We start from the raw sequence: 13,641 nt of genomic DNA, 5'->3' as shown, positions 1-13,641 counted from the left end.
AAGCCTTTGAATATCTGAAACAGTGTTCAAGCTAGTGTTTTGCTCACAAATATTTGCTAAAGTCTGCAAAGTAAAAATCACTAACTCTCATGTGTCTCTCTGTCCAGTCTGTAGCATTGGGTTCTATCTATGTTTTCTCCTTTATTCTATATGTGTGTAGGTACTAAGGGTGGAACCTAGGGTTGATTCATACTAGGAAAGGCCTTTCCCGCTAAGCTACACCCCACTCCTTGTTTTTCTTTTACAACAACCCTGAAAAGCACATGGTATTACTAGGTATGCTTTGTAGATGAGGTGACACAAGAGCACTAAGGCTGCTGGTCACGGGTGGCTCACACCTGTAATCCTAGCTACACAAGAGGCTGAGATCTGAGGATCTGGGTTGGAAGCCAGCCCTGGCAGGAAAGTCTGTGAGACTCTTATTTCCAATTAACTACCCAAAAGCAGGAAGAGGAGCTGTAGTTCAAGTGGTGGAGCACTAACTTTGAGCAGAATAGATCAGGGACAGAACCCAGACCCTGACCGACCCTGACCCCAGGAGAGAGAGAGAGAGAGAGAGAGAGAGAGAGAGAGAGAGAGAGAGAGAGAGAGAGAGAGAGAGAGAGAGAGAGAGAGAGAGAGAGAGAGAGAGAGAGAGGGAGAGAGAGGGAGAGGGAGGGAGAGGGAGGGAGAGGGAGGGAGAGGGAGGGAGGAAGAGAGGGAGGAAGAGAGAGAGAGGGAGAGAGGGAGGGAGAGGGAGAGAGAGAGAAACAGACAGACAGACAGACAGAGACAGAGACAGAGACAGACAGACAGAGACAGAGACAAAGACAGACAGAAAGACAGAGACAGAGGGAGGGAGGGAGGGAGGGAGAACACTAAGGCTAAGAAAGGTTATCTTGCCTAAGGTCACACAGCAAAGAGCTGACTGAGCTCTGATTCGAACCCTATCTGTGCTCTAATACTGTGCTAGAAAAACCACTTGTGAAGATATCCACCATTATGATTATCACCACAGCAAATTAGAAATACCCAGAGATACTAACAAAAACTAGATGCATGGGATGATCCATTTAAAGGTTCAAATATTTTACTTGTTAATGGGTATGGAACATAGCACCTCACACATGCTAAGCATGTATTCTGCTACTGAGCTATGCCCTTCACCCTCGGATTTTCATTGAGGACATAAAAGATCTGAACAAATGGAGAGTCCCTGAATGAAAACAACAATGTGAAAATGACCATGTTGATATTCAAACCAGTCTCCTAAATTAAAGGAGCAGAATAGAAAATTCCCAAGCAGTTTTCAAGTGTAGGTAAACCTTTTATATATCATTAAAGTTACATTTTGAAGTAAGTAAATAATTCAATGGTCTTGAAAGAAGTTATCCTGGGGGGAATCCCCATCAGATTTCATGCTGAAATTCCAGGCAAGTTTAAATGGTAAAAGGAAAAATACAAAAAATATATAGGTCAGTAATCGCTAACCTTTTTGTTGTTGTTTGGTGTTGGTACTGGAGCTTGAACCCAATGCCACACCTCCACTTCCAGCTTTTTTTTTTTTTTTGCTGCTTAATTGGAGATATGAGTCTCAACAGACTTTCCTGCCTGGGCTGGCTTCGAACCATGAGTGGCTGTAATGTGAAGAATAGGCCACACAAATGAAAGTGTGCAGTCTGGAGCCTTCGGCTCTGTAGAGATGGATCTTAGAAAGGTTCTCTCTCTGCCACCCAGTTTCCAAGAAATGAAACTTCTTTCCCCAGGGTGCCACAATGGAAGGGTGTGGTAACACCTGCTCTTCAGATCAAACATTTCTTTGTGCTGGGAGTAGGGTGTGAAGTATGAAATGTGGAACCCTTTGGGTAGGTCAGCAGTCTACCACTGAGCCACATCCCAGTCCTCCGAATTTCTTCATTTGCAATCAGATACCCACACTAAGTACAGTTTGCTATAGAAGTTATTTTGTTCACTTCCCAGCTGCACATGAAGTTCTGCCCCCCTCCTCCTCCTCTCCCCCTCCTCCTCCCTCTCCCCCTCCCTCTCCCACTACTCCTCCTCTCTTTCCCCTCCTCCTCCTCTCACCCTCCTCCTCCTCCTCCTCCCTCTCTTCCTCCTCCTATTCAGTGGTTCCTCCTCTGTCTTCACAACTGTACCCCAACCAGTACCACACACAGACATACACACAACTTCTCCCCTGTCATAGACAAATCTATCTATAGGCCTAAATCAGGTCTTTGTGGAAACATCCAGGATTTTTTTTGTTTGTTTCTTTATTCTTTTGAGACAGGGTCTCTCTATGCTGTCCAAGGTGACCTCCAGGAAAACCAGTCAAGCAATCTTCCTGACTCCCATCTCTAGGGCAGCAGGGATTAAGGCCTGCACCACTACTCCTGGCTAAGATAGGATGTCTTTTTTTTATTTTTTTTTTATTTTTGGGTCCAGTCGTGGGGCCTGAACTCTGGGCCTGGGCGCTGTCCCTCAGCTCTTCAGCTCAAAGCTAGCGCTCTACCACTTGAGCCACAGCGCCACTTCCAGCTTTTTTCTTTCTGCTTATGTGGTGCTGAGGAATCAAACCCAGGGCCTCAGGCATGCAAGGCAAGCGCTCTACCACTGAGCCACTGTCCCAGCCCCAGGATGTCTTATTGAAGTAGGAGTTAGAAGACTACGTGCTCTACGCACACCTATGAGCTAATCATTCAAGTACTTCTTAGAGACAGAATTCACTGAAGTAGAGATGTCCTAGAATTTGGGTGAAGGAATATAAAATTAAAACAAGTAAGGATGGGCCTGCAGCCTGTAGCCAACTGGATAAAGGGGGTGGAGGGGCAGGTCCACTGGGGTGGGGGGGGGGAGAAAGCTGTGAAACAAGGTATGTGGCAAAGCTAGCTGAGCTCAAACAAAAGCCCAACTTAGCTAACAGCACAGCCATAGTCAAATACTGCGTCTGTAATTTTTGTCAACTCACATGACTGAATCTCAATTCTATGAATTCAAAATGACATGGAAAAGGTACCCCTTGATCCTCTGTGGATATGCACAACATGGGCTTTTGAAACACACACATCACACACACACACACACACACACACACACACACACACGAATCACAAACTCTGGAAGGAAAACACACAGAGTAATAATCAAAAACATATTGGCATCTATTCATAAAGAATCGGATTAGATTTAATTAAAGGAGGGAACCCCCGATCCATCTGGTTCTCTGGGGAGAGGCATTCGAACGAGAGCTGGGGATTACTGCTTGGCATCTGTGGATTTTCCTCCTCAAGGATGGAATATGAAATTCAAACTGACCTTTGTCTCAGAAATTGGAAGCTGGACAGCGTTCGTGTTCTGACCTTTCGCGCTCCCCAGAGTCACCTCTGCCTGGAGTGGCCACCTCTGCATTGCTTCTTGGAAATTCACTATTGTTCTTTTCTTTTCTTTTTAATGTTGCAGTGACCCTGAATCCTAACACTGTGTGTGTTGCTGATGTTTTCCAAAAGAAGCAACCCTGAGGGAGCCGCGGGGCTTGCCAACAGAGAATGGAGGGGATATGAATTTAATTAATTTCAAATCAACAGAGACACAGAACCTTTCCCTGTTTCTTCCAACGCCCACGCCTGCCCCGATGCCATCACCTGTATTTGGAAGAATGAGCGATTGAGAAGTACTTGGAAAGGCTTGGCAACCAGCCTAGACTCCAAAGGTGGAAAAGGAATCAGGGGAGCCGCTGGCTGCTGACCAGTGGGGGTTCCCACCTCAACCAACTCACATCTGACCTCACTCACTCTGGCCACCCGAAGTCCCCAGTCCCTTTCTGCTTTGTTTTCGGGATTCACATCAGGACACGGTTTCCCCTATGGTCGCCTGGGTTAGTTCATTACCTAACCCGCTTTGGGTAATTTCCTCTCATCATACAAGCCCTCTGATGGCTCAGTTCCTTCAGCGGGAACTTTCCTGTAGACTGGGAAAGTTACGGAAAAGACACTGAACAAAGCAAACATTGCAATGTCTATTACCATCCTAGTGGCGTCCTAAGTCCCTTCTTCTACCAAGAAGACAAAAGCGGGGGAGAGTACTCAGTCCGGAGAAGATATGGCTGGATGATTTAGAGACCTGAACTTGGTCCCACCCCAGTCTCCCTTTGGGTTCTTCCTGAAGGAGCTAGGAATCTTTAAAGAAAGAACCAGCATTTTCCTTCTTGGCTACATCCTGTCACTTGTCCCATGCCCTGCAGCTCATTATACCTCCCTGGCCTGTGATGTGCAGTTGGGGCATTTGTCACCCTTGCTGCCTCTCAGAGATCTTGAAGGTCGTTTGAAAGACACAGGATTAGAATGGGCCATAATCTGTGGCAGGTGTCACTCGTGTGCTCTGCATTCTTTCCTGCCACTCTGGAACAAGTCTCCTGTCCTCAGCCTGGCACACCAGGGTCCCCTCAGTCCATCTCAGATGACATTCTGTGTGATACTTTGTTGCCATCCTTGTATTGAAAGCAATGACCCACAATGCAGAAGGGCTGTGAACCCCCCACCCCACCCCCAAATCACCTATGTTCAGAACTCCATTTAAGCCTCAGTTTTCAAGTTCTGACCTTTTAAAAACAATCTAGTAAATTGAGAGTCCCTGGTTCTCCTCTGATGCTTGATATTGTGTTCCAGGAAAGGAACCTAGAGAGAGAGAGAGGGGGGGGGGAGGGAGGGAGAGAGAGAGAGAGAGAGAGAGAGAGAGAGAGAGAGAGAGAGAGAGAGAGAGAGAGAGAGAGAGAGAGAGAGAGAGAGAGAGAGAGAGAGAGAGAGAACTTTTATTTATTTTGCTAACCACATATAAACTAAGGGGAGATGAGGTTAACCAAACTTTTGCTGTTGGATTTGTGTTTGAAAGGCTGCCTTAATGCATGACAGAACCCCCTAATCCTGCCTTTTTGAGCTCCTTTAATTTTAAAGGCAGAGTTCCAAGCCAGGGAGGTCTCTCTATTCAATGGAAGATCCAACTATTTGGTTGTATGAAACCACTACTCTCCCAACACTGCCTAAAGCTCTGACAAAAGACCATCTTCATGGTATTCAACTTCACCAGATCATCAGTCATGTCATTAGCACCTTCTAACATGGCTCTTTGTTTTAATTGTTATTTTACATACTCATAATCAACTTATGGTCTGCATTGGTTCTCAGATATTTATGCCCAAATTGGCATTTTCTGAATTATCCTAACTTGCCATTCTGGTCATGTTTGTTACTTTCATCTTGTTTTTTTTTTCTTTCTTTCTTGGAAGCTCAATTTGCTTCTTTCTCTCTTTATTAGCTATTGAAGATTTTTTTCTTCTTCGGAACATTCATGTCTTTAACCTTGGTTCCTATCAAATAATTAACTGTAGATGTTCTCAGAAGTATAAGGAGTCCTAGAATCTCACTTTGATGAAACAATATTGTATTTTTATTCAATATGTCAGATACCTTGAAATTCCAGAAGAAACAAGCTTTATCAATATGTCATTGACTTTATATCTGAGAAATGTATTGGCCTCTTTAATTGCTCAATGCACAGGCAAATTTAATTTTTTAGTTTATTCCGGCAATATATATGGAGCATTAATCTTAGCACCTGCATTTTTATTACTATCGAATGTGTATCATATTTGTATGGCAATTCCAAGAATGACTCTTAAACCCAAACTTAATTTTGTGTTTCAGATAACTGTTTGTAAGAAGAAAACCTTATTAACTTGCCTGAATTGAAGAGCCCATCAAAGTACATTATAACTTTAAAATATTTGGAAGCTGGGACTGAGAAGTTGGCTCAGTGGTAGAGTGCTTGCCTCGCATGCATGAGTCCCTGGGTTTGATTCCTCAGCACCACATAAGCAGAAAAGACAGAAATGGTTCTGTGGCTCAAGTGGTAGAGTGCTAACCTTGAGCTGAAGAGCTGAGGGACAGCACCCAGGCCCTGAGTTCAGCCCCCATGACTGACTCTCTCTCTCTCTCTCTCTCTCTCTCTCTCTCTCTCTCTCTCTCTCTCTCTCTCTGTATGTGTATATATATATATATATATATATATATATATATATATATATATATACACACACATATATATGTCTATATATATATGGAGGCTACATGGTTTATTATATTTTTTGTCATTTTAAGCACATGTGATCAACATAGGATTGCTTAGTTGAACTCCTAGGAAACTTGTTTTGATAAGTGTGTAAAAATATCCACCGGGATTTCTAACCCAGTGCTGTGGTCCCCCTCTGGGAGGGGTGTTTGTATCACAGGCAAGCACACAGCTTGGATCATGCTTGAAACCCACAGGGTGCAGATGCTTCTTCCGACTTCTGTAGTTCTGGCAATGGAATTGATGTCAATGTAAATGGATGCTTAAAAAAATACTTCTGTCTATTCTTTTATTTGATCGTATAAACATCCATTTATACCATCTCTGGAAAAGGGCCTTACGTTGAGTAAACATAAAATGTAGACATTAGTTTCATCTTCTGTCAGAGTTAGTGCAAATTCTGAACTTAGTGGCGTGATAAGACAGAGTTTCCCACTGGGAAGACAATGCTAAAATTCTCATAGTGGGGAAACATTGAAATTTTATGCTGAATTCAATCATCTCATGTGACTTTTTTCACATTCAGAAAATATGCAGGATGACTTCTGGAGTTCTGTTTTCATCGTTTGTTACAATAAATATCCAGAGCCTCAGCTTCGCGTATAAATGCATCAGTACATATGTGACATCAGCCCAGAACACTGGGTATTGCCGAGGATTGAGGTTCGTTTATTCTGTGTAGTAAACCAATCAAGTTATACAACTGATGGGTTGAATGGTTTATTTTTCCAGTCTCTCTTTGGCATTGTCTGATAGTGTCTTATCTGGTATCCTGATTTAATTTTCCTCTTGGTCCCCTTCAGGCTATTTTGTTTTGGCTTTTGCCCTAAATAACATGTCATGCTCATGAAATAGTAATTTATATAATTACATAAAATTGAACTTTTAGTGAACTCTATGCATGCTCTAAGTTCTTTTTGAGATGATATTTTAACAGGTCAAATTCCTAAAATGGTGTGATATGACAGGAGGACTTTCCTGTAAGCTTTGTACAAGAGTCTAGTGCAGTGTTGAATGTTAGGGCAATCGAGGTGGGGAGGGGTATTTTGGTTTGTTGATGACGGAATGTCCAATGTCGCAGAGGGTCCAGATGACCATACGTCTCAGTTCACATTGTCATCACATTGTCATCAGTGGCCTTTGGCATTTTGTCAATAAATAATTGGACTTTGGTAAAAAGAATATTCCTGTTTCAATTTCTTTAGCCTACATGTAAAGAACTAAGCAAATGAAATGTCTCTCCTAGAAATTGTATGAAGCTTTCTTTTTCTAGGCTAAAAATCACTTGAGAGTATTGATCCTATTACTCTGTCTTAGATGAAACACCTGAAACTATAAATAAATATCGAAAACACATGAAAACTCGGCATGTTAATGGTTGCCAGCTTGCAGAAAGAACAGAGATTACAGGTATTCAGGGGGTGAAAAAAAATTGTCTAGGCCAATAATAAATTAATACATGTGGATCTCTTATTTAAAGATGGCCGGGTAATGCACTCCTATGAGCCCAGCTATGTAGGAAACATAGGTAGGAGGATCATAGTTTAAGATCCATCTGAGAAATAATGAAGTTAAAAAAGGGCTACAGGCATGGTTCAACTATAGAACAGTTGCTTACAAAGCATGAGGCCCTGAAATCAAAATCGAGTATGGGCCAAAACAAAACAAAAACTATAACAACAACAACAAAACACTGTGTTCAGCTCCTGACTTCCCTCCCTCCCTCCCTCCCTTCCTTCCTCCCTCCCTTCCTTCCTCCCTCCCTCCCTCCCTCCCTCCTTCCCTCCCTCCCTCCCTCCCTCCCTTCCTTCCTTCCTTCCATCTTGCCTTTTTCCCCTTCTTCACCTTCCTTGTGACAGAGTTTTGCTTTATAACCCAGGCTGGCCTCTAACCCTATGCTACCCAGGCTCATCTTGAACTTATTATTGTCTTGCCTTGGCCTCCTGAGTGCTGGAATTACAAGTCTCTCTCCTTTTTTTTTTTAATAAGCAATGTAAAGTCTTTAGTAGGTCAGTTAGATCATCAGATGTCTAATTTATCATCTAGCTTTTATTCTAGCACTGTATAAATTCTGACTTGTAAACTTCATATAAAAATTGTCAATGTCAGGTATACATCTATGCATAAATTATTCTATTCTCAGCTGCCAGGCTTTTAAAATAAATAGCATATGCATATTTGTATTCTAAAATGCTTACTTAGTAATGATAAATTGAAAAGTATTTTTGAAGTTAATTGAAAATAAAGCACTAAAAGGAGGAAAGGATAGTTCATATTACTAGTTTCTATATAAGTGAGGCATATCAATATTTAGAATAAAACTTACTTGAAGATGATTTTTTTTGGAAAAAATCTTGTTTACTAAGAGTAAAGGGCTATGCATTTTACTGAAGGAAAATTCTTTAACTTCTGGGACTACAAAAAGAACTGTTCTATTTCGAGTTTTTTAAATTCTTACCTTTTCTAAATAAATGAAACAATACTAAATCACAAATTTTCCATAAAATTGAAGTGGCTTTATCCACAATTGGTTAGCCTAAAAATTAAACGGATTTCCCTTATATCTCAAAATTAGTTTTGTCTTTCTTGACCTTCCTATTAAACAGTTTTAAAAGAATGAGACATTGTTTATGGAATGTAATTGTTTTTAAAAAAAACCTTAGAAATACTTCTTTTCCCTGGTTACTTTTCCTCAAGGCTTCCATTCTGATCTCATCTTGCATAGTGGACATTATGCAGCGTATGCCTGAATGGTGGTCAGAACATGTAGTTAACATGAAGACCCCAGCCTAGGTGGCTTCTTGCAGGAAGAAGTCCCCCAAAGTTCCCAGCCAAACTAAAGCCTGACCAATCACAGCATCAGTAACTCTCTGCTGCATCCTGGATTCCCTTCCTGTTTCAACCAGAATGTAGTCAGTGGTTGAACAGATGAACCCCAAAAGTCAGACAACCCCTAGTCAAGGAACTGATCAAGATAGAATAATCATCTTGAGCTGCCTGCCGGTGTCTCACAACTGTAATCCTAGCTGCTAAGGAGGCTGAGAGCTGAAGATTATGCTTCAATGCCAGCCCAGGCAGGAAAGTCTATGAGATGCTTATCTCCAATTAGCCTCCAGAAAACTGGTAGTGGTACTGTGGCTCAAAGTACTAGAGTGCTAACCGTGAATACCCAGGCCCTGAGTTCAAGTACCATGACTGGAAAAAAAGTATAACTATCTTGATGATCTTTTTTTGTGTGCACCCATTAAGAATCAAGTTCACCTTTAATACTAGAGACACCAAGTAGTTTTTGTTTTTTTAAAAAACATAATTGTATTGTTATTATTAAGGTGATCTACAGAGGGGTTACCATCTTACATTGCAAGTCATTATGTACTCATTACCAATAATGAGTACACTTATGTTCTGAACAATGTCTTTTCTTCCTTTGCTTTTCCAGTTTCCCCCTTCTGTTCCTGCCCACAAGTTACATAGATCATTTTCCACATAGTAGGAATAGCATGATTGCATTTGTTTACCCTCCGTCCCTTCCCTCCCTTTCTGTACCCCTAAGTAGTTGTTTTAAGGTAAGTTTATTACTTGCCCACAAAAGTATAGCTGGGTGAACTTCTCTGTTAGCTCCATGGCCAACTGCCCCTTCCCTCCCTCCTCTTCACTAGTGCAGGGAATCCTCATGATCCAAAATGGTGGCATAATATTCACAAGAAGGAGGAGGCAGAGGGAACTGGCTCAAAGCTAAGTCTCCCAACTAGGTCAAGTGCTGTACAGGGCCTTCCTTCCAGCCCAGGGAGGCAACTCTGCCCATGTCCCATTAGCCAACCTGTCTGTGAGGCTGCTGGAACAGAGGGCTCTGTGTTGGTGGCTTATTATGTCTAACAATAGGGAGTTGTCTATCACAAAGCAGGTATCTGATGAACTAGCAATCCTCACCAGGAAGTGCTAAGCGCTCACACCAGTCATCACATTTAAACCCTAATATTGTATCGATTGGGTCATTTAGGGAATTTATAAGCTTGTCCCATGCTTCCTCAGCTTTGAAGCACATGCTTTTAAGGCATTTCATTGCTCCCTCCCCACCAGTGATTAACACTAGGAAAAAATGTACAATAAGGCATAGGTCCAGTCAAGGAGGCTTTCCTGGAGGTGGGCACAGCCTGAAATGAGAAGCAGCAAACGCGGCAGGATGACCATGGAGGTGGGAAGAAGAAATGGTAGATTACACCATGAAAAGAGGATTTGTAATAACAGGGATAAGGAGCTGGTAGAGGTGTGGGACTGGGGGGTGAAGGGGGCTGGAAATCCCTCTTCCCAGAGCAGAAGTTAAGTCTGCAATACAGAGGCATGCCAAGATACCCTCAAGAACAGGTGTTCAGTGTTTGAATTTGCAAGAATTTAGAGTAGCATGAAATAGCACCTCTTTTACAGCCAGTCATTGTGGCTTTCAGAATTCCCAAGCCTGACTTGCAGACAGGAGTTTTGGAGAACAAGAAAAGCCTGGGATTCGGCCTGATCTCAAGTAGCCCACCTCTGTGTACATCTAGCTTTCATATGCCCCATGAGAGCAAGCCTATTGAATTGGGATTTCAGCCATCTGTTGCTGCCTAACAAACCATCTCAAAACATAGCAGTTTAAAACAACAACTGTCATTTATTTTGCTCATGTCTCTGCAGTTTGGGTGGGGCTGGGTAGAAATGGCTCATTTTTTTCCACGCGGAATTGGAATGGTGCTGGGCAGCTCAACTGGGGCTGGTGTGGTACTACCAGATGGCTCACTTGCCTGGCTGGCGAGCTTGGCAGGGAGTCAGATGGGAGCCTAGCTCTGTGGGCCCGGGACCTTCACCCTGACCACATGGGCTTTTCCATGGAATTTGGTCTTCTTGGAATCCGTCAACCATCCTCTAAAAAAGAGCAATGGAATGAGGGGGATGTTGCAAGCATCTTTGGAAAATATGACCTGCAAAATTGGTATGTCTCCATGCAACATGAAGGAAATATATTAGGTAATCTCCAGTCAAGTAACCTCAGGAGTATTTGGCCTACACTAAGTCCAGCGCCTCTGTGGCTGTCTTTGGCTCGGACTTAGAAGCCTGCCTGGTCCACATCTGTGACAAGTGGTTGAACTAGTTTTGCCAACTGCGTCGGGGCATGAACCGTGCACAGAATGAGTTGTCAGTGGGTCAGACACAGACATTCATGTCCGGGCTCCCTACTTGGGGTTGAAATGGCAGCAGATTAGATTGTGAGTAACTTGAGGATATGGACCAAGTCATAGTCATCTCAGATGTGGAAAAGTGAGAAGCACTAGTGGGTGCTCCAGACTCTTGGAACCATGAAGCCTTTAAAGATCACAGAGTTGCTGTCAGCTAAGTACCTAATCAGTGTTTGTCATTAGTGTTTGCAGATCCCAACTATGAGAACAGTCATTTTCTTCCACAGTTTTCTTCCCAAGTTGTCTGGTTTAAACTGCATTTCCCTTATCTTCCTTCTAATAGATCCTGATACCTTATTTACCCTTAAAATTTTTTTTCCCTCTGGTAAAACCAAGAAAATGATTATAATTGAAGTAAGAAAAGGTAGAAATTTAGAAGATAAAAGGAGAGTGAAGCCCAGCTGATCATTAAAACCATTTGCCTGCTCTTTCTACTTCAGTTCTAGACTACTTTTATTTACCCTCTAGGTATTTCACAGAGAGAAGAAGTGAAAATTTTCTAAGAAAAACAAGGTAGCAATCCAAATTAGGTGTCGCTACAAATACAAGACAGTGACTGTATCATCTCTGGGCAAAAAGACATTAATGGGGCTGGGAATGTGGCTTAGTGGTCAAGTGCTTGCCTAGCCCACAGGAAGCCCTGGGCTCAATTCCTCAGTATCACATAAACAAAAAAGGCTGGAAATGGTGCTGTTGCTCAAGTAGTAGAGTGCTAGCCTTGAGCAAAACAACCTTAGGGACTGTACCCAGGCCCTAAGTTCAAGCCCAGGACTGGCAAAAATAAAAAAGAAAGAAAAAGATATTAATGAAAGAAGAGGTAGACCCTTCTTCCTTCTTGAGATGCCTCCCAGCCATTACCAAACGTAGATGAAGCCAGTTGATGGGGATGATAGTAAACTATGGGACTAATCTATTTCTACCTCCACAGAAGGTGTATAGAAATATTTCCAGGTTGTTACAAATGGCATTTGGTTGTGTTTTGTTGTTGTTGTTGTTTGTTTGTTTTACTTTTCTGTTTGTAACTTGAATGTCTTGAATTTAAGACAAAATCTTGAATGTCTCCTGAAGGCCCATGTGTTAAAGACTTGGTCTCAGGCTGGCTCTTCTGGGAGGTGGTAAGCTCCTTAAGGGTGGGCCTTGTGGAAAGTATTTAAGTTATTGAGGGCATGCCTTCAAGGAGGATGGTAGAACTGTCTATCTCCTCTATTTCTCTCTCTTTGCTTCTTGGCTAAATAAGATGAACAGATTTTTTTTTCTGCCTCACATGTCCACCATGATGAACTGTCTCACCCCACGCTTAAAGCCATATGGCTAATGATTGGAACCTCAAAACTGTAAGCCCCAATAATTTTCTCTTTATAATTTCCTAGTATCTCAGATATTTTGTTATAGGAGTGGGAAGCTGACCATCACATACTTATCCCCATTCCATTACAAAAGACCTCCATCTTTCCTCTTTGCTCAGACTATCACATCCTCAGCCTTCGGGCACCTGGGTAGAAATATTGGGTGAAGCAGTCAGGTGAATTAATCTGTGTCCTAAATTAATCTGGAGCATGAGTAAGAAGTGAGAACAAGTCCTCAGAGAGTTCTCTAAACACGACATCTGAGGTTAGTTGTTAAAACCACAGGGACAGAAGAGGACCAAAATGTGAGACACAAGAAGTTACAGGCAAGAATGTGTGGGAGCTACCTGGATCACTGGAGAAAAGGGACAATGCCACTACTCCTTTGGCCTTCTTGAGCTGGGACGTAAGCTCCACACTTCCTTTTGAATGGAAAAATGAATAGAAATAACCCTTACAAAGCAGAAATTAAAAAATCAAAATTTCTGTAAATTCAATGGTGTGGTCTTTTAGATAAGAATCCTGCTTCCACTGAGAAAATAGTGAGTATAGAGCAAAAGGAAAATGACTATGTCCTGTAACCAAATTGGGAAAGGGCAGGAAGTTGTTGATTCTTCCTGAGCTAGGCCTAACTGAAACAAGGAACAACCAGACCAGGTACTGGAGCACAAGGCTTCTCCTATGTTTGTCTTCCATTTATGCTTGAAGACCAATTTCCTCCATCTATCAGGGAACTCTGACCCCCCTCCTCACTCTCCTTTGCCTCCTGGCTATAAGAAGAGCAGATTTTCTCTGCCACACACTTTAGCCTCACATCCAAAGCTCAGGGGGAGCATTTCATCTTTACCACCTGAGTAGAAGAGAATAGTTTTACTGGGATCAAATCAACAAAATCCCACAGGAAGACTGGACAGCTGATCAGAGTTTTAAGTCTGCAATGCTGTGTCCCCATCAAAACCCATGTTGAGGTTTATTCTTCAATA

General features: G+C 42.4%; 1 protein-coding gene across 2 annotated transcripts in view; it reads left to right on the top strand.

The window, feature by feature from the left end:
- Tmem154 (transmembrane protein 154) overlaps positions 1-4,665 on the top strand; it is a 30,968-nt gene extending 26,303 nt beyond the window's left edge. For both annotated transcript variants that reach the window (XM_070022217.1, XM_070022215.1), the window contains one exon: positions 3,439-4,665. In XM_070022217.1, the coding sequence (XP_069878318.1) occupies positions 3,439-3,454 (16 nt within the window). In that variant the 3' untranslated portion in view covers positions 3,455-4,665. The remainder of the gene's footprint in view (positions 1-3,438) is intronic.
- The last annotated feature ends 8,976 nt before the right edge of the window (positions 4,666-13,641 follow it).

This window comes from Dipodomys merriami, unplaced genomic scaffold (assembly GCF_024711535.1).
Source record: "Dipodomys merriami isolate MVZ:Mamm:240054 unplaced genomic scaffold, mDipMer1.0.p SCAF_15, whole genome shotgun sequence".
Taxonomy (NCBI): Eukaryota; Metazoa; Chordata; class Mammalia; order Rodentia; family Heteromyidae; genus Dipodomys; species Dipodomys merriami.
This window is presented reverse-complemented; position numbering and strand designations above follow the sequence as displayed.